The 24074-nt window shown below is 38.4% G+C and overlaps 1 protein-coding gene across 1 annotated transcript in view; it reads left to right on the forward strand.

The window, feature by feature from the left end:
- LOC110447500 overlaps nt 1-22542 on the forward strand; it is a 114877-nt gene extending 92335 nt beyond the window's left edge. Inside the window, exons 44-51 of the mRNA XM_021493236.1 lie at nt 1567-1731; nt 4802-5099; nt 5404-5503; nt 7836-7917; nt 17312-17479; nt 18224-18340; nt 18496-18601; nt 20796-22542. Coding sequence (XP_021348911.1) covers nt 1567-1731; nt 4802-5099; nt 5404-5503; nt 7836-7917; nt 17312-17479; nt 18224-18340; nt 18496-18601; nt 20796-21066 — 1307 coding nt within the window. The 3' untranslated portion in view covers nt 21067-22542. The remainder of the gene's footprint in view (nt 1-1566; nt 1732-4801; nt 5100-5403; nt 5504-7835; nt 7918-17311; nt 17480-18223; nt 18341-18495; nt 18602-20795) is intronic.
- The last annotated feature ends 1532 nt before the right edge of the window (nt 22543-24074 follow it).

A 24074-nucleotide genomic window follows, 5' to 3' on the forward strand; every position in this document is an offset into this window, starting at 1 on the left:
ACAAGTTCGATAACCGCCATTATCCGACCATAATTTGTGGAGTTATGCCCCTTTATGGACTTGCCGAAACAGTGTCCGCTCGATATCTCAAGTAATTATTAACGGATTAACTTCAAACTTCACAACAAGGTTAATTACCATGAAACCTCGGACAAGTTCGATAACCGCCATTATCCGACCGTAATTATTGGATGCATGTGTTCCATGATGTTGAATTGCACTCATTGATCTACCGGTTATGTTGAATGATTTCTCTTTCAATATCAATTACTCACAAATACTTATATATTTCAATCATACAAACAACTGCTCATTCAATGTGTGACAGGCGTATTATATACCGCTCGCAGTAACCTTGTTGTTGGTTAACAAAGGACCAATGGGAATCACTCTCAGCAACATGGTGCACAACTTCCCCTCCCCAACCCCCACTCGTCAACTGTCATCATCGTATACCAACCACTCCATTAAACCCCGCCCCTCCACTCTCTCTTCCCCACCCCTACCACCTCCCCTCCTCTACCCCTCCTCTCCTCTTCCTCCTTTTTTGTCTTTTTTGTCTGTGTCGGTTTGAATATTTCAGAAATTTAATTGACAAATCAAGAAATGTTGAATTTGAAAAGATCACAATGCAAACTGCAGTGTGTTAATAAAAATGCTATTAAATCTGTAAATGTATTTGATACATTTAAAAAAAAAATCTCAGTTTGTGTTTCATCACATAAGAATCACATTCGGTCTTATGTGCATGATCTTGATATTCAATGTTTGATATTCATTTTTCGTGAGTCGAATTCCCAATGTTTCAATTTTTTTACCCGATAGTCCCACAAAGTTTGAATCATCGAAGTTTGACTGCATGTATTTAAGCTCCTTAGGACTTTCCTCTGGTGTGGATAGTAAGCATTATAAAATTATGGCAAAACTGTGACTGGATGTGATATAGTTACCAGGTATAGGCTCCATCTGTAAAAATAGAAGGATTTTAACAAAATGTGGTCCAAAGCATCTTTTGTCAAAAGAGACTCATTTTATATAAACAGATGGTGTGGTCCTCCAAGGGGCAAAGGGATGGGGCTCAAGAAGGGAAATATATGTAGTGGTAAATCTTGAAGTAATTTTCCTTCTTTAGAAATGTAGGTATTTCAACCAAATTTGGTTTAGACAAATCTTTGAGCAACTCAATTTTATGTAACTGTAGGCTGTGGTTACACTGGGGGTAGAGAGGAAGGCCCAATAGGGTGAAATAGAGGTAAATCTGTAAAATTATTTTCTTTCTGGAGGAATGGAGGGATTATAATTAAATTTAGCAATCCTTGAGCAAAGAGGACTCAATTTTGTGTAAATGGATTGTATGGTCCCCTATTGGGGCAGAGGAGCATGGCCCAATAAGATAAAAAGAGGGAAATATATAAATCCTTTTTCTTCCATCAGAAGAAGAGATTTAAACCAAATTTGATGTACAGTTTCCTTGGCCCAATAAGATTGAATGTTGTATAAACCTTAGGTATTTGTAATATTTGTAATAGATAATAGTCCATTGAACATATTTTGTTTTTTAAATAGCTGATTGTCCACTTGGGAAAGATCACAACTTGACAAGTTCTGACTGTTGCTGTACAGACTGTGCAATCTCATACTATGTTGATAAAAGTAAAGGAGAATATTGTATTAAGTGTCCTACTGGAACAACCAATTTGGCACCAGGATCAGTAGACTGTCCTTATACAGGTAACTTTAAAGAATGTTGGTAACACTGAAGCAGTATAAAGGATCATACTAACTATTAGTAACACTGAAGCAGTATAAAGGATCATACTAACCATTAGTAACACTGAAGCAGTATATAGGATCATTATCCCTTTTAGTAACACTGAAGCAGTATATAGGATCATAATCACTATTAGTAACACTGAAGCAGTATATAGGATCGTTATCACTATTAGTAACACTGAAGCAGTATATAGGATCGTAATCACTATTAGTAACACTGAAGCAGTATATAGGATCATACTCACTATTAGTAACACTGAAGCAGTATATAGGATCATAATCACTATTAGTAACACTGAAGCAGTATATAGGATCATTATCCCTTTTAGTAACACTGAAGCAGTATATAGGATCATAATCACTATTAGTAACACTGAAGCAGTATATAGGATCGTAATCACTATTAGTAACACTGAAGCAGTATATAGGATCGTTATCACTTTTAGTGTCAAAGAAGAAGTATAAAGGATCATACTAACTATTAGTAACACTGAAGCAGTATATAGGATCATTATCACTTTTAGTTACAAAGAAGAAGTATAAAGGATCGTAATCACTTTTAGTAACACTGAAGCAGTATATAGGATCGTTATCACTTTTAGTGTCAAAGAAGAAGTATAAAGGATCATACTAACTATTAGTAACACTGAAGCAGTATATAGGATCATTATCACTATTAGTAACACTGAAGAAGTATAAAGGATCATACTTACTATTAGTAACACTGAAGAAGTATAAATGATAATAAGCAAACAACAGTAGCCATAACAGCAAACAACAAAAGCCGTAAAAGTAAAAAACGAAAGCCATACAAGCAATCAACAACAGCCATTGAAAGCAAACAACAATAGCCATACAAGCAAACAGCCATAGCCATACATGCAAACAACCATAGCCATACACGCAAACAACAATAGCCATACAGGCAAACAACAATAGCCATACAAGCAAACAACCATAGCCATACAAGCAAACAACCATAGCCATACACGTAAACAACAATAGCCATACAGGCAAACAACAATAGCAATACAAGCAAACAAGGTTTGCCGTACAAGCAACTAACAATTGTCATAAAAGCAAAAAACAATAGCAATATTAGCAAACAACAATAGCCATACAAGCAAACAATAATAGCCATACAAGCAAACAACCATAGCCATACAAGCAAACAACAATAGCAATATAAGCAAAAAACAAAAGCCATACACGCAAACAATAATAACCATACAAGCAAACAACCATAGCCATACACGCCAACAATAATAGCCATACAAGCAAACAACCATAGCCATACAAGCAAACAACCATAGCCATACAAGCAAACAACCATAGCCATACATGCAAACAACAATAGCAATACAAGCAAACAAGGTTCGCCATACAAGCAACTAACAATTGCCATAAAAGCAAAAAACAATAGCAATATAAGCAAACAACCATAGCTATACACGCAAACAATAATAGCCATACACACATACAACAATAGCCATACATGCATACAACAATAGCAATACAGGCAAACAACAATAGCAATACAAGCAAACAAGGTTTGCCCTACAAGCAACTTACAATTGTCATAAAGGCAAAAAACATTAGCAATACTAGCAAACAACAATAGCCATACACGCAAACAGCCATAGCCATACATGCAAACACCAATAGCAATACAAGCAAAAAAGGTTTGCCCTACAAGCAACTTACAATTGTCATAAAGGCAAAAAACATTAGCAATACTAGCAAACAACAATAGCCATACAAGAAAACAACAATAGCCTTTAAAGCAAACAGCCATGGCCATACATGCAAACAACCATAGCCATACATGCAAACAACAAAAGCCATACACGCAAACAATAATAGCCATACAAGCAAACTGCCATAGCCATACATGCAAACACCAATAGCAATACAAGCAAAAAAGGTTTGCCCTACAAGCAACTAACAATTGTCATAAAAGCAAAAAACAACAGTAATATTAGCAAACAACAATAGCCATACACCCAAACAATAATAGCCATACAGGCAAACAACCATAGCCATACGAGCAAACAACAATAGCCATACATGCAAACACCAATAGCAATACAAGCAAACAAGGTTTGCCCTACAAGCAACTAACAATTGCAACAAAAGCAAAAAACAATAGCAATATAAGCAAACAACAATAGCCATACAGGCAAACAACAATAGCGATACAAGCAAACAAGGTTTGCCCTACAAGCAACTTTCAATTGTCATAAAGGCAAAAAACATTAGCAATACTAGCAAACAACAATAGCCATACACAAAAACAACAATAGCAATACAAGCAAACAACCATAGCCATACAAGAAAACAACAATAGCCTTTAAAGCAAACAGCCATGGCCATACATGCAAACAACAATAGCCATACACGCAAACAACCATAGCCATACAAGCAAACAACCATAGCCATACACCCAAACAACAATAGCCATACACGCAAACAACAATAGCCATACACAAAAACAACAATAGCAATACAAGCAAACAAGGTTTGCCATACAAGCAACTAACAATTGCAACAAAAGCAAAAAACAATAGCAATATAAGCAAACAACAATAGCCATACAAGCAAGCAACAATAGCCATTAAAGCTAACAACAAAAGCCATTAAATAAAACAACAATAGGCATACAAGCAAGCAACATTAGCCATTCAAGCAAACAATGATAGCTATTATATAATAAAAGCAATGACAATAGCCACCAAAGCAAACAACAATAGCCATACAAGCAAACAAAAGTAGCCCCACAAGAAAAAACAGGAACAATACAATATTAGCCATTAAACGTGCCTTACCTCTACATTGTAGAAATAATCACAGAATGGTTTTAATATCTGAACAAATTGTGCAAGTGCATGGTCATAAGGTAACATGATTCAGGCTTTGACCAATTGTTTATCATTACATCTGTGTAAAATGAAATAACAGCCATTACATTACAAAATTAATGCTGACAATATAACCGATTACATAAAGTATTTTTTGTTTTGTTTTGTAGATAGTACCCCAACTGTAAAAGAAACAGTGACTGTCGTGTTCCGGTTGCGGTTGAATGTTTTATTAGATTGTGCTAATGAAAACAGTAAAAGTATATATGCTAACAATGTTAAAATCAAGCTTGTAGCAGTATTTAAAACTCTGAGGTTTGATGTTTGTTCCACCCCTTCATGTGACAATATCGCTTCATTGGTTGTTGTATTCCCCAACTCTGGGGGTTGTAACCAAGGAGGGGGTTCAAGACGCAAAAGGAATACAGGCACTATTGTGGATCTGGATGTATCGGTCAATTCATTGCCGTATGTATGAAAGTACTAATTCTAAACATTTATGATTTGATTAATTTCAATACATTTATGATCTTATAACTTCAGTACAGTTATGAGTTGATAAATTTCAATACAGTTATGATCTTATCACTTTTATACAGTTATGATTTGATTAATTTCAATACATTTATGATCTTATGACTTCAATACAGTTATAATCTTATAACTTCTATACAGTTATGATTTGATTAATTTCAATGCATTTATGATCTGATAATTTGACATTAAATATTTAAAAACTTAAAAGATAAATTGAATTATAACTTCTTTACAGAAACCCAGCTACATCAACAGATAACAGTGGAGTCAAAAGACCTATACAGGATGTGATTAATGAGATGATCAACACCAACCCATCCAGTATAGCACCTCAAGTATGTATACCACATTATTAGCTCACCTGCTCGAAGGGCTAGTGAGCTTATGTCATGGTGCGGTGTCTGTCCTCCGTCCGTCAAGCGTCGGTCAAAACTGTCTATTACTTAAAACAGCTTCTTCTGAAGAACTGAAAGGTATAGAATCTTAATATGTGGCTGGTAGCTTGTTGGTAAAAGCCCAACAAAGTGTGAGAACGAAAATGACCTTGACATACTTTCAAGAAAGGTCACGAGGGTCAAAAGTGTTAAATACTTAAAACAACCTCTTCTGAAGAACTGAAAGGTAATTTGTGGTTGGTAGCTTCGTTGGTAAAAGCCCAACAAAGTTTGAGAATGAAAATGACTCACCTACTTTCAAGGTCACAGGTGTCACAAGTGTTAAATACTTAAAACGACTTTTTCTGAAGAACTACAAGGGATGGAATCTTATTATGTGGCTGGTAGCTTCATTGGTAAAAGCCAAACAAAATTTGAGAACGAAAATGACCTTAACCCACTTTCAAGGTCACAGAGGCCAAATATGTCAAACACTTCAAGTTACTTCTTCTGAATTATCCAAAGGAATAGAATGATAATATTTGGCTGGTAACTGTCACAGATGGAGCCTGACAAAGGTGGCTATTGAAAATTACCTCCACATACTTTCAAGGTCACAGGGTCAAATATAGCAAAAACTGCAAACAGCTACTTTTGAAGAAGTGAAAGGCATGGAGTCGTAATATTTAACAAGTAGTTTCCTTAGATGGAGCCCAACAAAGTTTGCAAATGAAAATGACCTTTATCTACTTTATCCTAATCCTTGGCCCAACATGATTCAATGTTGTACAAACCATGCCCCATCCCAATGGGGACAGGAGAATGGAACCCAATAAGGTTAGGGTGTTGCTGAAAGCCAAGCAAATATTTGGAAATATTTGTAGTACAGTATAATATTTATTTAAAATTTTGCTATGACTGCTTAAATATCCAGGTGAGCGATACAGCTCCTTAGGCCTCTTGTTATATGTTACACCCTAAGTATAACGTCATGCTACCACAATTGATATAAAGGGCAGAAAATGGTTCGAATAGTACTTTAAAATTTAACTTGTGTATTTTCTTGTGACAGTATAACAAAAGCGATATTTATCAGCATTTCCACCGAATAGTTTTATTTTCAGGATTTTTTTTAGAATTCATGATGACTTCAAAGTAAACATATCAGAAAACCAGTAGAAACGGCATACATCGACAGAATTTTAGAGGATTTTGAAGGGGTGAATTATAATCATGTTTAAATGTTGATTTCTGGTCATAACACTTATAACTGGATAATATAAAAGTGAATATATACAATTGTAGTTCAGTATGGTGTTTATAAAAGCAATTTATTTTGTTGCAATCAGCACATCAGCTAGTAGAAACAATAACAAGATTCATAGCCTGTGATATGGTATATCAATTTGGGTACTAATCATGGCTGAAAAAACGGTAGAAATCTCACTGCGAGTTTAGCGTTCTATTTATAAAAATGAATTACTTAGAATCAAATCTTTTTCTGAAAATGAACCACTATGGAAAGTCATTGTCAGGAATAAAAAAAACATTCCAGATACAAGATCTATAATTTTAAATATCACTGAAAAATTGTCAAAATTGTCAAAATTGTGGTAGCGTGATTCTATCACTCAAGTACATGTACAAAGCAATAATTCTACATAGATGCAGCAGACTTAATGGTATAACCATGACACATTTTGCAGTTATGTAATCTTTAGGTCTGCAACATCTATGCAGTTTATTGCTTTCCTTTCCATTTTCATTTAAGAAATGCAATAAGGAAAAAATTGATTATGCCTAGAACAGCAACAGAAGAATAAATGTCACACACTGTTTCCTACAAAAAATCAAAATATTAAACAAAGTAATCATATCTGATCCATTTGTTCTCAATTTCAAGGAAAGAAACAATATTTGAAATGAATAGAATAATCAACTGTAATGTCAAGTTCAAGGAAATGTTAAATTGAACAATGTGGTTTTTGTTCAGAACTAATTTCTGAGCACGTAGTCACACAATCACATCAGTAGTGCTCAGGCTATGTATTCATATACTGTAAATAGCAACTGCAAGTATACTCTTATAAATGAACCACTGCATATAATGGATGAAAAAGGGTATTGCCACGCCAAATAAAAACATCAGAATGTATTTACAGAACGCTCAATTCATTAGTTAACGAATAGGAATGTATTGATGGAATCCTCTAGCTGTTGATGGAATGACATTAATGTTTACCAATAAAGCCAGTAATTGCTTTGCTGTAACAAAAAAATAAAAATATTCCAGGGTTCCACCCTCGATGGAGCCAGTGTGACAAGTATCACTCAACAGTGTATTGCTGGACAAGTCCTCACCGGTACTGCCTGTGGTAAGTAGTAGTTCCTACACTCTCCGCCTTAATGATAAGTAGCTCATACTGAGGCTCACAGAGGGAAGCTCATACTGAGGCTCACAGAGGGAAGTTCATACTGAGGCTCACAGAGGGAAGCTCATACTGAGGCTATACTGAGGCTCACAAAGGGTAGCCAGGTCAAGTAGAGGATCTCAAAAAGTTAGCTAAGTTACGTAGAGAATCTCAAAAAGTTAGCTAGGTCACATAGAGGATGTCAAAAAGGTAGCCAGATCAGGTAGAGGACCTCAAAAAGGTAGCCAGGTCAGGTAGAGGATGTCAAAAAGGTAGCCAGGTCACGTAGAGGACCTCAAAAAGGTAGCCAGGTTATGTAGAAGATCTCAAAATGGTAGCCAGGTCACGTAAAGGAACTCAAAATAGTAGCCAGGTCAAGTAAAGGATCTCAAAAAGGTAGCCAGGTCACTTAGAGGAACTCAGAAAGGTAGCTAGGTCACGTAGAGGATCTCAAAAAGGTAGCTAGGTCACGTAGAGGATCTCAAAAAGGTAGCCTGGTCACGTAAAGGATCTTAAAAAGGTAGCCAGGTCACGTAGAGGGTCTCAAAATAGTAGCCAGGTCATGTAGAGGATCTCAAAAAGGTAGCCAGGTCATGTAGAGGATCTCAAAAAGGTAGCCAGTTCCTGTAGATAATCTCAAAATAGTAGCCAGGTCAATTAGAGGATCTCAAAAGGTAGCCAGGTCAAGTAGAGGATCTCAAAAAAGTAGCCAGTTCATGTAGAGGATCTCAAAAAGGTAGCCAGGTCATGTAGAGGATCTCAGAAAGGTAGCCAGGTCACGTAGAGGATCTAAAAAATAGTAACCAGATCCCTTAAAGGATCTCAAAAAGGTAGCGAGATCACGTAGAGGATCTTAAAGTAGTAGCTAGGTCAAGTAGAGGATCTCAAAAAGGTAGCTAGGTCAAGTAGAGGATCTCAAAAAAGTAGCCAGGTCATGTAGAGGATCTCAAAAAGGTAGCCAGGTCAATTAGAGGATCTCAAAAAGGTAGCCAGTTCCTGTAGATATTCTCAAAATAGTAGCCCGGTCAATTAGAGGATCTCAAAAGGTAGCCAGGTCAAGTAGAGGATCTCAAAAAGGTAGCGAGATCACGTAGAGGATCTTAAAGTAGTAGCTAGGTCAAGTAGAGGATCTCAAAAAAGTAGCCAGGTCATGTAGAGGATCTCAAAAAGATAGCCAGTTCCCGTAGATAATCTCAAAATAGTAGCCCGGTCAATTAGAGGATCTCAAAAGGTAGCCAGGTCAAGTAGAGGATCTCAAAAAGGTAGCCAGGTCATGTAGAGGATCTTAAAGTAGTAGCTAGGTCAAGTAGAGGATCTCAAAAAAGTAGCCAGGTCATGTAGAGGATCTCAAAAAGGTAGCCAGGTCATGTAGAGGATCTTAAAGTAGTAGCTAGGTCAAGTAGAGGATCTCAAAATAGTAGCTAGGTCAAGTAGAGGATCTCAAAAAAGGTAGCTAAATTATAAAGAGAATCTCAAAAATAGCAGCTAGTTCATATGGAGAAACTCAAAATGGTAGCAAATTCATAAAGAGGATCTCAAGGGTAGTTAGTTCATATATATAGAGGATCTCAAAGGTAGGTAGTTCATATATATAGAGTTTTTATATCAAAAAAAATACTTACCACGTCCAATTATTATGCCAATGATCTCCAACTACCAGTTCATTATCTCCCAAAGGAAAGTTTAAAATGCCCCGCGCTAATACGAAACTACTCCCTGTCCAAACTGGACATACGGGTGTAGGATGCGTGGGCACCTCCAACTTCCTCCTTTCTTCAACTCGAAGAAGCACATGGCTGTTACTTTTACCCTGGACTTCGCTCAAGTTTTCCGAGGGCGGTAACTTCTGTCATTGCTTGTTTTCATTTTTCGTTTATTATACCAGTTTCCCTGCTATTGTTTATCTATCTTTTTTGCCTTTTTTCACTATATTTCGCTGTAAAATGTTGGTACCATTGCCAAGTGTTTTGGTGCCTGTTCGTTTTCGTGAGTGTGTACTTTCACTTCGTTTTCTTTAAGGTGATTTTTGTGAATTCAAATTATTTTATTTTACAAATAAAGGCTGAATTGTTAATTTATCTTGTTTGTGAATCATAGAGGACTCCTCAAAGTCTGACAAACGGGGTAAAAGGAAGGACAAGGCTAGGTCCTCCTCCGGTAGTACTGGCGACCCCACCAGGAGTCCTTCAGCAGGCTCGTTGGCAGAGGCCCTGCCGGGTCCCAAGACTATCCAGCCCTTGACTGGCTCTAGTCTAGAGAGCACAGGTGTTGGCTATTCTAGATCTGTTGCCAGGGAGGTTGGTCCCCCTTCCATTGGTATTAGTTCATCTTTGGAAAGAGTGGGCCCTCCTCCAGTCTCTGACTTTTTAGTCAGTCTGGAGTGTCTGTTGGTGGGGATAGAGTCATGAATGAGGATCCTTTTGGGTCCTCTGCTGTGATGGGGAGTGGTAATTCTTTGAATTATCTGGGCCCCACAGAGTGTAGCAGCACTGCCACCTCTCATGACTTTTCACGGTCCCTTTCCTGGTCAAGTATCCGGTATCAACCCTGTCGGGGTCGATTCCGTGCCAGCTTGCACCATACGGAACCCGTGGGCCGCGCCCATGTGTAATGGAGAAGGTGACAGGTCTGACAAGAGTCGGGCGACACCCCATGGTCTCGAGTCTCATATTTTGATTTCCTGACGGTGACCCTTTTCCGTTTATCGGAAGTGCCCATCGGGGAGTCAGAGGTTGATGAGAATGACAGACGGGCTGTGCAGGATAGGGTGACCTCATCCTTTCACAACTGTCTGAAGGCCTCTGCAGCTTTGCAGTCTACACTGCTGGCCAATTTGGTTCTTACCAGGCGAACCTCTGTGCTTAAAGGTAAGCCTATTGAGGAACCGTACCTTTCCAGGCTTTTGTCCTCTCCCTTCAAGGATCCTTGGCTCTTCGAGGGTGCCCTTCCTTCTATTCCGAAGGAAGTTAAGGAGGACCCAGTAGCCTTGGCACTTTTGGTTTCAAAAATGTCGGCTGCTGGTAAGGCTGGAACCCCTCGGGATTCGGGCCAGGCCAAGAAGAAGGCTAAGTCGAGGCCTCGCCAAACTCAGTCTGCGGTTAAGGCTAAGTCTACCTTCAAGGCCAAAGCCAATGGAAAGGGCAAGCAGAGTGCCCAACCCTCTGGTGGTAAGAAGCAGTATTCCTGACTTCTCCCCTCCTTTCACAACTCTTCCGTTTCAGTCCGGGCAAGTAGATCAGAGGTCTCATTTACCCGGTCTCATAACTGTCGTAGACAGCCACATAGACATTTGGGAAGCTTGGCCTTCCTCAACCGGACCTTCCAGTAGGAGGTCGATTGTCCGCTTTCCTGCCTCAATGGAAGGAGATTACTCAGTACAGTTTGGCATTGTCAATAGTTGCGGAAGGATTGAGCATCCCGTTGTTACGGGAACCTCCGCTCACAGCAGAGCCACTCTTTTCCCCACCCCCGTAGGATCTAGAGAAGGATCTAGCTGTCGGACAGGAAATTGCTACCCTAGTCGAGAAGGGTGCAGTCGAGGAGCTCCTACGAAGCCGGTACTCTCCAGGCTTCTATTCCCAAATTTTTCTGGTGAAGAAGAAGTTGGGAGCTTGGCGCCCGATTATAGACCTAAGTGCCTTCAACTGGTTCGTGGACTCTCCCCACTTTCAGATGGAGACCCCTAGAGGCATTATTGCCTCAGTCAGGGGGGGAATGTGGGCTACTTCAATAGACTTGAAGGATGTCTACTTCACATTCCCATCAGGAAGTATCTTCGCTTCTCATGCGAGGGCAAGATATTCCAGTTCCGGGCTATGCCTTTTGACTTACCACAGCCCCAATGGTTTTTATACCACCGTCAAATTTGACGGTAGTATTATGGTATGGCATTGTCCGGCCGGCGTAAACTTTGTTTGTCCGGCAATCTCCTCCTACATTTTTCGACCGATCTATTTGAAACTTGGTATACATTATAATCATGATATGAAGTTGTGTCTCCCTTAAAAGAATTTTGATTCAACAATTTTTCCACAAGTTATTGCCCTTTGTTCATTTCAGTATTTTAATTTTGTCCGGAGATCTCCTCATACATTTTTCGACTGATCTCTTTGAAACTTGGTATACATGATAATCATGATATGAAGTTGTTTCTCCCTTAAAAGAATTTTGATTCAACGATTTTTTGCAAAATTTATTGCCTTTTGTTCATTTCAGTATTTCAGGATTTTCTCCTACATTTTTTTGTAGCATATCAGCTAACCACTCTTAGAATGATGCAGATCTTATTTCAATGTAAGAAAGTACATAACACTATGTGGCATTCGACGGGCGTATTTTGTTCTGCCCGTGGTACACTTGTTACCAAACTACTGCAGGTTGTGGTAGGTTTCCTGCACCAGCGGAGTATCAACATCCATATTAACTACGACGACTCCCTCATGCTTCATTCACTGAGGAAGTCCCTGGTGCAGGATACTCGACTAGTTCTGAGTCTTTTTCTCAAGGTCGTGTTCATCCCCTCCCAAGAGAAGTCAGAACTGTCTCCCTCTGGGGACTTTATGTTCCTAGGCTTCCTGTTTAACGTAGCCAGGGGTATAGTCCTTCCAACTCAGGAGAAATTCATCAAGGCAAGGAGTCTGGTGCTTCAGTTTATCCAGAGTTCTGCGGTACAGGTTTGTTGGTACCTCAGTCTGCTGGGGTTTCTCAACTCACTAGCTGATGTAGTTCCTCTCGGCAGGCTACACATCAGACCTCTGCAGATGTTTCTTCTCGGCCATTGGGTTCCTGCGTCGCGGGATTGGGAGGCTTTCATTCCTTTCTGTCAGTCGGTCAAGGAATTTGCCCAATGGTGGACAATTCGGAACAATGTCCTGAAGGAGGTGTCCTTGCACAGGAGCTCACCCACCATGACCCTGTACACCGATGCATCCAAGACAGGTTGGGGGGCGTACCTGAACAGGCAGGCTCGCTCAGGTTCGTGGACAGGGGATCATCTTTCCGAGCACATCAATGTGCTCGAGATGAGGGCAGTGTTGTTGGCCATCCAGGACCTCAGGTCTTACCTGCAAGACCAGTTGATTTGTGTGGCACCAGACAACTCAACTGTCTAAGCTTATCTGCAGAAGCAAGGGCGCACCAGGTCTCACGTCCTGTGTGCCCTGGCCATTCACATTTTGCTTCTTTGCCAGGAGTTGTGCCTAACCATTCAGGTCAAGCACCTTCAGGGCAGACTCAATGTCCTTGCAGACACCCTGTCAAGACATCTTCAGCCGGTTCTGATGGAGTGGCAGCTCAATCCATCCATATTCCGAGCAGTATTTCTGGTTTGGGACAGGCCTCATGTAGACCTATTTGCCACAGCCTTGGACCATCAGTTGCCGACGTTTGTGTCTCCCGTTCCAGATCCAGCAGCATGGGGAGTAGATGCTCTGTCTCTCGACTGGAAGGGGTTGCATGCTAACGCCTTCCTCCCCTTCAACTTGGTGGCCAAGGTCCTCCAGAAGTACAAAAAGCAGCCTTGCTCCCTAGTTCTGGTGGCTCCCTTGTGGCCGAGGCAACCATGGTTTCCTCAGCTTGTGTCGTTTCTAGTGAAAGAGCCTTTGGTCCTCCCACCCAGGTGGAACCTGTTACAACAGCCGAGGTCCAGAATCAGGCACTCCTGCCCGGCTATACTCTACCTTCACGCGTGGAGGCTATCTCCAGTGGTCTCCTGCAGAAGGGGTTTTCTGGACCGGTGTCAGACTGTAACGCTAGGTCCATCAGGTCTTCTTCCGCGACAGTCTACCAGTCTAGATGGAGCATCTTCTGCGATTGGTGTGGTCAGAGGCAGGTTGATCCACTCAAGCCTCTGTTCCCCTAATTACAGATTGTTTACTGCATTTGTTTCGCAGTAAGAAATTAGCTCCTGGTACCAGTGCCGGCTATCAGTCGGCTATAGCTGGTATCTTATCTTATGCAGGGCGACCAGAGGTAGGATCTTCCTCCTCCTTGTCTGCCCTCATCAGAGGCTTTACCATTGAGAGACCAAGAGTTAGGCGTCTAACTCCTCAATGGGATGTTATAGAATGGTGACTGAGATGTTATAGAAGGATGTGACTGAGATGCTATAGAAGGGTGTGACTGAGATGTTATAAAAGGGTGTTACTGAGATATTATAGAAGGTTGTTACTGACATGTTATAGAAGGGTGTGACTGAGATGTTAAAGAAGGATGTGACTTAGATACTATAGAAGGATGTGACTGAGATGTTATAAAAGGGTGTGACTGAGATGTTATAGAAGGATGTGACTGAGATGTAATCGAAGGGTGTGACTGAGATGCTATAGAAGGGTGTGACTGAGATGTTATAGAAGGGTGTTACTGACATGTTATATAAGTATGTGACTCTGAGATGTTAAAGAAGGGTGTTACTGACATGTTATAGAAGGGTGTGACTGAGATGTTAAAGAAGGGTGTTACTGACATGTTATATAAGTATGTGACTGAGATGCTATAGAAGGGTGTTACTGACATGTTATAGAAGTATGTGACTGAGATGCTATAGAAGGGTGTTACTGACATGTTATATAAGTATGTGACTGAGATGCTATAGAAGGGGGTTACCGAGATGTTAAAGAAGGGTGTTACTGACATGTTATAGAAGGGTGTGACTGAGATGTTAAAGAAGGGTGTTACTGACATGTTAGATAAGTATGTGACTGAGATGCTATAGAAGGGGGTGACTGAGATGTTATATAAGTATGTTACTGAGATGTTATAGACGGGTGTTACTGAGATGTTAAAGAAGGGTGTTACTGACATGTTATATAAGTATGTGACTCTGAGATGTTAAAGAAGGGTGTTACTGACATGTTAGATAAGTATGTGACTGAGATGCTATAGAAGGGGGTTACCGAGATGTTAAAGAAGGGTGTTACTGACATGTTAGATAAGTATGTGACTGAGATGCTATAGAAGGGGGTTACCGAGATGTTAAAGAAGGGTGTTACTGACATGTTATAGAAGGGTGTGACTGAGATGTTATAGAAGTATGTTACTGAGATGTTATAGAAGGGAGTTACTGGGATGTTATAGAAGGATGTGACTGAGATGTTAAGTATGTGACTGAGATGCTATAGAAGGGTGTGACTAAGATGTTATATAAGTATGTGACTGAGATGCTATAGAAGGGTGTGACTGAGATTTTATAGAAGGGTGTGACTGAGATGTTATAGAAGAGTGTGACTGAGATGTTATAGAAAGGTGTGACTGAGATGTTATAGAAGGGTGTGACTGAGATGTTATAGAAGGGTGTTACTGAGATGTTATAGAAGGGTGTGACTGAGATGCTATAGAAGGGTGTTACTGACATGTTATAGAAGTATGTGACTGAGATGCTATAGAAGGATGTGACTGACATGTTATAAAAGGGTGTGACTGAGATGTTATAGAAGTATGTGACTGAGGTGTTATAGAAGGGTGTGACTGAGTTGTTATAGAAGGATGTGACTGAGTTGCTATAGAAGGGTGTGACTGAGATGTTAAAGAAGGGTGTTACTGACATGTTATAGAAGTATGTGACTTAGATGCTATAGAAGGGTGTGACTGAGATGCTATAGAAGGATGTGACTGAGATGTTATCGAAGGGTGTGACTGAGATGTTATAGAAGTATGTTACTGACATGTTATATAAGTATGTGACTGAGATGCTATAGAAGGGTGTGACTGAGATGTTATATAAGTATGTGACTGAGATGCTATATAAGTATGTAACTGAGATGTTATAGAAGGGTGTTACTGACATGTTATTTAAGTATGTGACTGAGATGTTATAGAAGAATGTTACTATAAAAGGGTGTTACTGAGATGTTATAGAAGGATGTTACTGAGATATTATAGAAGGGTGTGACTGAGATGTTATAGAAGGGTGTGACTGAGATGTTATCGAAGGGTGTGACTGAGATGCGATAGAAGGGTGTGACTGAGATGTTATAGAAGGATGTGACTGAGATGTTATAGAAGGATGTGACTGAGATGTTATAGAAGGATGTGACTGAGATGTTATTGAAGGATGTGACTGAGTTGCTATAGAAGTGTGTGACTGAGATGTTATAGAAGGATGTGACTTAGATGTTATAGAAGGGTGTGACTTAGATGTTATAGAAGGGTGTGACTGAGATGCTATAGAAGGATGTGACTGATATGTTATAGAAGGATGTGACTGAGATGTTATAGAAGGATGTGACTGAGATGTAATAGAAGTATGTGACTGAGATGCTATAGAAGGATGTGACTGAGATGCTATAGAAGGATGTGACTGAGATTTTATAGAAGGATGTGACTGAGATGTTATAGAAGGATGTGTCTGAGATGTTATAGAAGTATGTGACTGAGGTGTTATAGAAGGGTGTGACTGAGTTGTTATAGAAGGGTGTGACTGAGATGTTATATAAGTATGTGACTGAGATGCTATAGACGGGTGTTACTGAGATGTTATAGAAGGGTGTGACTGAGATGTTATGGAAAGGTGTGACTGAGATGTTATAGAAGTATGTTACTGAGATGTTATAGAAGGGTGTTACTGAGATGTTATAGAAGGATGTGACTGAGATGCTATAGAAGGGTGTTACTGACATGTTATATAAGTATGTGACTGAGATGCTATAGAAGGGTGCCACTGACATGTTATATAAGTATGTGACTGAGATGCTATAGACGGGTGTTACTGAGATGTTATAGAAGGGTGTGACTGAGATGCTATAGAAGGATTTGACTGATATGTTATAGAAGGATGTGACTGAGATGTTATGGAAGGATGTGACTGAGATGTTATAGAAGTATGTGACTCAGATGTTATAGAAGAATGTTACTGACATGTTATAGAAGTATGTGACTGAGATGCTATAGAAGGGTGTGACTGAGATGCTATAGAAGGATGTGACTGAGATGTTATAGAAGGATATGGTTAAAAAAGTAGGGAAAACATTTATTTTCAAAATTATGAAATTATGAAATAAAAGTAATAAACACTATTTTTATGTTGATGATGGCAATATTCTGAGATATTTCCCCTTTCTTGTTTGATTGTTTGGAATTTTAACCTTGAGTCTTCATTATTGGGCAATATAACTTAAGACTATTCAAAACACCACAGGGGGAAATATTCAGACTCTAACCTGAACATGCACAAAAAATATGTGTATACAGTATAATATGCTTACTATGTACCAAATTTTCCCTGTATAAACTTAATTAAAATCTATGTTTATTATGACATGGTTTAATGAAAAATAACAGTAAAAAAACAACAGAAAATTTTAAAAGATATATTTATTACATGCCTTTTATGTTAATGATGTATTAATTTTGTAATTTGTAGGGCCTTGCCCTGTGGGAACCTATGAGAATTCAGGAACTTGTGCTAATTGTCCCGTTAACCAGTACCAAGATGTAACTGGCCAAACAACTTGTAAACAATGCAGCAGCTCCAGTAGCATTAACATCTATACAGCTGGAACCAACTCTACCTCAGTATCACAGTGTCTCTGTAAGTACTTTTAAATATAAGCAAGCAAGAAAGGAAAGTGACTGCAGAAAAAGTGGATTTGTCAAATTTTCAAGGCAATTCAACCCTTCATCAACACTAATTTACCTTTTTATCAAGACACAAACATTAAAACATTACATTACACAAAATATAAAACAGAAAAAAACAGTAACACTGAATGACGACACGCCTCATGTGTCGAAACTAGTCAACGTAAAACTTGGATTAAAGCCGTTATACCCAGCAGCGCGACGTTCTCATGGTCATCTGTTCCTTTTGAGTTCTACTGAATATTTACACTGATGTTGAAGCATCTAGCCCTTCGGTCTATTTAGACCCTGACTCATTTCTAGAGTCTGAAGGTTGGGGCCGAAAGGGGTCAAATTTCAACAATTTCTTCTTCAGACAGACATATGATGGAATCAAATACTCTTTCTGAATGGAAAGGTCCTAAGATGCTTTATCAAAATTGAGAATATCACCTTTCAGAGGACAGCTGATGTCATCCTAGAAATTGGTCAGTTTTTATGCCTGAAACCAATAATCCAATAGCTGAGGATATAGAGAAGATATGAGTATCAAAGAAAGCACCCCTAGGTTTTCAAAGATGACATATAAAACATTGCTGCTTCCTACTTTTCATTGTGTCTTACATTTAGACGTTAAACTGTTATCTACCTTTCATTAAGTTGTACATGTATGATCTAACTTTCACCCAGTCTCTTGATTTATTTTACTTTGTAGCTACATGTGAAGTGAACTCCAACTACTGTAAGAATGGAGGTACATGTGTTGCTAGCCAGACAGTTTATTGCCAATGTGGATCACGATACTCAGGCACCAACTGTGAGAACAGGAGTGGTAAGTATCATCATACCAGGCTACAGTACATAATATTTTGTCCTAGCTGGAATACAATCTCTACCGTATGCATAAATTGTCAAAATATATGGCACATTAAACAATGAAACGCTGACAATGATTTGTCAATGAAGCAATTGCTTGTTTGTTGACAGAACCAGACGACTCAACTTGGATTTACATTGTGGCAGGGACGATTGGCGGACTTGTGTTCCTGCTCATCATCATTATTATCAGTGTGGTGTTCTGCAGACGATCAAGGTAAATAGAATACATGTAGTTGACAAAATGTTCCAAGGTCACAGGTTAAATACATAAATATTATCAAAAGAGAATTAACAATGCAGATGTTTCAATTTTGATATGTGACTTGAAGCTTGCTTGGATTAAGTGCTATTTTTATTTTTTTTACATTCTTGCATTCAAGGTCAAAGGGGTCAAATGTTTTAAAATCTTAACATGACTTTCACCCGAACAGTAATGACATCTGGTCTGTTTTGTACTTGACAGAGTGAAGGGATATCAGCTATATTGAAATAAATGACCTTGAACCAAACTCATGGTCACAGAGGTTATATGTGTTAAACTTTCAAATGGCCATTGTCCAAGAGACTTAGAATAGTGATGTTTAGCCTATAGCTTGCTGGAGGAAATACTCTCGAGACAAATCACATTGACCCATTTTCTTGTCTATCAAAGTTCATTGCTGATATATAAGTTTTGATTACATTTTGGATGTACACTTGAGGTTATTTGAAGACAAGGTGTGCTTACTTTTTTTCCCTGCAGAAGTGTTTATTATGGTAAAACCTCCAGTCAGTTTGAATAGGCGGATGATTCGAACACACTTTTTGTATAATAAAAACAATAATTTTCTGTCTAGTGATAGTTCAAACCCTGCTTACCCACATTTTGGATAGTTTGAATAAGAAAGATTGAGTACTAAAATTACGCACTTTCTTATCGACTTTGGCCATCGGTGTTTCAATAATAGCCTCACAAAACTAGCTCAAACTGATATATTTTCATGGCAGCACTGATAACTAACAACCGGGTAACGAGTAGTACTCATGATGTGCGACCATCATAGTCATTTATGACAGACACTTTGCACATAAATATGCAACACGATAGCAATGGTTTAATTTCTTTTTTGTAAACATGTGCACGCGCCAGGTAAACAATTTTAGGCCTGACCATATATAACGTCCTATCATTACCAAGCGCAGAAAGTTCCTGTCACAATGCTGACAGAAGTGTGTATTGTCATGATATAACTGTGTTATAATATGATTATATAATCGAGACCTGGCCACAGATCACTGATTTATTACTTAATTGATATGTTACCTGTACATGTGCCAAAACAAACAGATTTGACCAGGTGGTCGGTTGGCCGCATGCTGAAAGTCAAAACTCGAGAAAACATCTACAGCTTTGTGACCTATATAAACTTGTCTCTTCTTCATGATTGCGTACATATTGAACTTAATAATCAATTATTAATATGTAAGTAAATATAAGAAAGAATTCATTGCCAGATTTGCAAATATATCATAAAAGGCTGTCGTTGTCGCGTATCAACGACTTAACTGTTTGTTGTGATTTTTTCCGATGTTGACTCGGATTGTTGGAATTTATTTTATTTTAACAGCTATAATTTCCTGTAATTTGAACGGGATTGACAATATTTATTCAACTTTCTTTTAACTGACCATATGTAGTCTATATGTGTGTTCAAAGACATAGTACGTACATATTGTCAGTTCATTTGATCAATGGAATCGCTCAAAAACAAATATAAGCTCACTAATAAATATACTTAAATGCCAGCTTATAGGAACATGTCCTATTATGAAAATGTGAGTATAATATGCTACACCAGAATGTTACCACACATTGTTACATTGTACACCACAATATACCTCTATATTTGTCAAAATCAGTGTTCAGCAGCTTTATAAACTCATACATATGTTGTATAACAAGAGTACCTACATGAAGAATACATAAAGTTAATTAAGTGTGATGACATATGTACACATGATCAAAGTGTGAACTTGTATAAGGATGTGTTAGTATACATAAGGATGTGTTAGTATACATAAAGATGTGTTAGTATACATAAAGTCTTCATGCACTAGCTAGGTCACAAGTTGGAAGTGGACTAATCACAGGGTGCCCCAACTCTGCTGGTCTACTGAATAAACTAGGGAAATATTAAAAAAACACTTTCATTTCTCTTTTCAGCAAAAAGGGAGAATGATACGATATAATAGCATACCACTTATTTCATAATGTACACAGTAATCCATGCCATTGTTAAAATCTCTGGTAGGTGAGTTACAGGAGAGGTAGGAGAAATGTACTACTGTTAATGCAGGCTTCAGGGCTGCAAAAGGTCATGTTCTTGATAAAAAAAAACTTAATCAAGAATCCCTCTATGTATTTACAGTTCCCCGAAAACCAAGATTGTGTATGAGAAGCAAGATCCATCACAAAGTAATCATGGATATCAGAGTTACCCTGACGCTGTTGGCTACCCCTATCAACAGGCAATGATAGGCCAGCAAGCCATGTCCCAGGCCCTGCCTGAGACCTACTACATGCCCTACCATCAGCCCTACCAGCAGCCACGAGCCATTACCAACAGACAATACCGTGGCTTTGAGGTGGATGAGGATAACTCATCTGCATACAAGTGGACATCTTTCTCCGAACATTGAGTTCCAAAATGACAGCACTAGCAATTCTGGATCATAGAAATGTCCTCTTCTCAAGTGATAGAGATACCACACATTGGAATGGCATTGACAAAGGAGAAGATACATCAACATCTGTTTCAATTAGAAGATTCTGTAGTTAAAGTGTCTTTCATTAATTTTACAAATTTTTAAAGATGGAGGACATCAAACGGCACATTCAGCAATTATTCTGCATAATAGCTAGGTTTCATTAAAATGTCTTGGCCACATCTTCAACATTTGACACATTTTCATCAAAATTGCTTATAATATTTGTATATAAAGGAAATGCTACAATAATGAATTCAAAAAGATCACATTATTTGCTCTTCCAGTAAGAACGATTTTAAAAATAGCATTCAAATGGTGCTGCAAATTGTGATTCTGTTAATGAATTTCATTTACAAAAAAATGTATCTTCTACCTAATCAGGTACTTTAATTTATCCTATTTTTATGTCATACAGTCAAGAAACATTAAATGCAGCTTGGACTGTACTTGAATTTATTTGTATGATATATCTACAGCAAAACACTTTTAACCCCAGTCCCATTAGCTACCCATTAATTAATACCAGTTAACCCCAGTCCCATTAGTTACCTTTTAATTAATACCCATTAACCCCAGTCCCATTAGTTACCTGTTAATTAATACCCATTAACCCCAGTCCCATTAGTTACCTATTAATTAATAGCTGTAAACCCCAGTCCCATTAGTTAACTGTTAATTAATTCCCATTTACCCCAGTCCCATCAGTTACCTGTTAATTAATACCCTAATTAATTCCCATTAACCCCTGTCCCATTAGTTACCTGTTAATTAATACCCGCTTACCCCAGTCTCATTAGTTAACTGTTAATTAATTCCCATTAACCCCAATCCCGTTAGTAAATAACTTTGTTAATAGTAAACCCTGGTCTAATTAGTTAGTACCTGTACTGCTAGTTTATACCTGTAATCCCTGGTCTGATTAGTTAGTACCTGTACTGCTCGTTTATACCAGTAAGCCCTGGTCTGATTAGTTAATACCTGTACTGCTAGTTTATACTAGTAAGCCCAGGTCTGATTAGTTAGTACCTGTACTGCTCGTTTATACCAGTAAGCCCTGGTCTGATTAGTTAGTACTTGTACTGCTAGTTTATACCAGTAAGCCCAGGTCTGAATAGTTAGTACCTGTACTGCTAGTTTATTCCAGTAAGCCCTGGTCTAATTAGTTAGTACCTGTACTGCTAGTTTATTCCAGTAAGCCCTGGTATGATTAGTTAGTACCTGTACTGCTAGTCTATACCAGCAAGCCCTGGTCTGATTAGTTAGTACCTGTACTGCTAGTTTACACCAGTAAGCCCTGGTCTAATTAGTTAGTACCAGTACTGCTAGTTTATACCAGTAAGCCCTTGTCTGATTAGTTAGTACCTGTACTGCTAGTCTATACCAGCAAGCCCTGGTCTGATTAGTTAGTACCTGTTCTGCTAGTTTATTCCAGTAAGCCCTGGTATGATTAGTTAGTACCTGTACTGCTAGTCTATACCAGCAAGCCCTGGTCTGATTAGTTAGTACCTGTACTGCTAGTCTATACCAGCAAGCCCTGGTCTGATTAGTTAGTACCTGTTCTGCTAGTTTATTCCAGTAAGCCCTGGTATGATTAGTTAGTACCTGTACTGCTAGTCTATACCAGCAAGCCCTGGTCTGATTAGTTAGTACCTGTACTGCTAGTCTATACCAGCAAGCCCTGGTCTGATTAGTTAGTACCTGTACTGCTCGTTTATACCAGTAAGCCCTGGTCTGATTAGTTAGTCCCTGTACTGCTAGTTTATACCAGTAAGCCCTTGTCTGATTAGTTAGTACCTGTACTGCTCGTTTATACCAGTAAGCCCTGGTCTGATTAGTTAGTACCTGTACTGCTAGTTTATACCTGTAAGCCCAGTCCCGTTTGTTACATGTTAGTTAACAATGATTAACCGGAATCTCATTGGTTAGTATCTCTACTGGTAGTTAATACCTGTTAAACCCAGTCCTATTAGTTATCTATCTATTACTTAACAATGATTAACCGGAATCTCATTGGTTAGTACCTCTACTGGTAGTTAATACCTGTTAACCCCAGTCCTATACGTTAACAATGAATAACCGGAATCTCATTGGTTAGTACTTCTACTGGTAGTTAATACCTGTTAAACCCAGTCCTATTAGTTAACTGTTAGTTAATAATGGTTAACCCAAATCGCATTAGTTAGTACATATCTAGTAGTTAATGCCTGGTAACCCCAGTCCCCTAGTTAGTACCTCTAGTAATTCCTTTTTATCACAGTCCTATTAGATGATAGTCCTCTGTCAATTCGTAAGGCTTCTTTCCAATCCCATTTATTAACCCTATAATACATTTTTATCTATATCGATGCTGATCCAAACATACAAAGACACCTTTTTGTATCATGTTTACCTGTAGATTTGTGACATAATACCAGTCGTAGAATATTGTTCTAGCTACTGTTAAGACTGGGTTTGTAAACAATTCATTGTATAAAGCTTTAATATTTCTTTTATGTATGTGTCCTTTAATTGAATCTATGCATTTTTCAAATACATGTACATGCATAGTGAAATAAAATCAACCTTTTTTAACTAAAAAAGAAAAACAAACACAAATTTCAGAAAAAAATGTGTAACTTTGGATGTGTAAATGTTAAATGATATAAAAAAAAGCTAATGATGTGATAGATACTTCATTAAGACCTGTAGTATATGTAACATGCTTTGGATACAGTTACAGTAGGAGGAAAATTGTCATCTAAAGACAAGAAGGACACCTTATGTATATACTCCTCCATTCCGATATTTTTGAGTTTATATAGATACATATATATCATCATGTAATCAGCATCATCAATTTATATATAAATCGAGGGAAAATGAGTATTGCCTGTATTATTATTACCAAATTCATGTGTATTCATATGTTACCTGTGTTCACTTCTGAGGTTTGACTGTAT

This window comes from Mizuhopecten yessoensis, unplaced genomic scaffold, assembly GCF_002113885.1.
Source record: "Mizuhopecten yessoensis strain PY_sf001 unplaced genomic scaffold, ASM211388v2 scaffold3453, whole genome shotgun sequence".
In the NCBI taxonomy this organism is placed as follows: domain Eukaryota; kingdom Metazoa; phylum Mollusca; class Bivalvia; order Pectinida; family Pectinidae; genus Mizuhopecten; species Mizuhopecten yessoensis.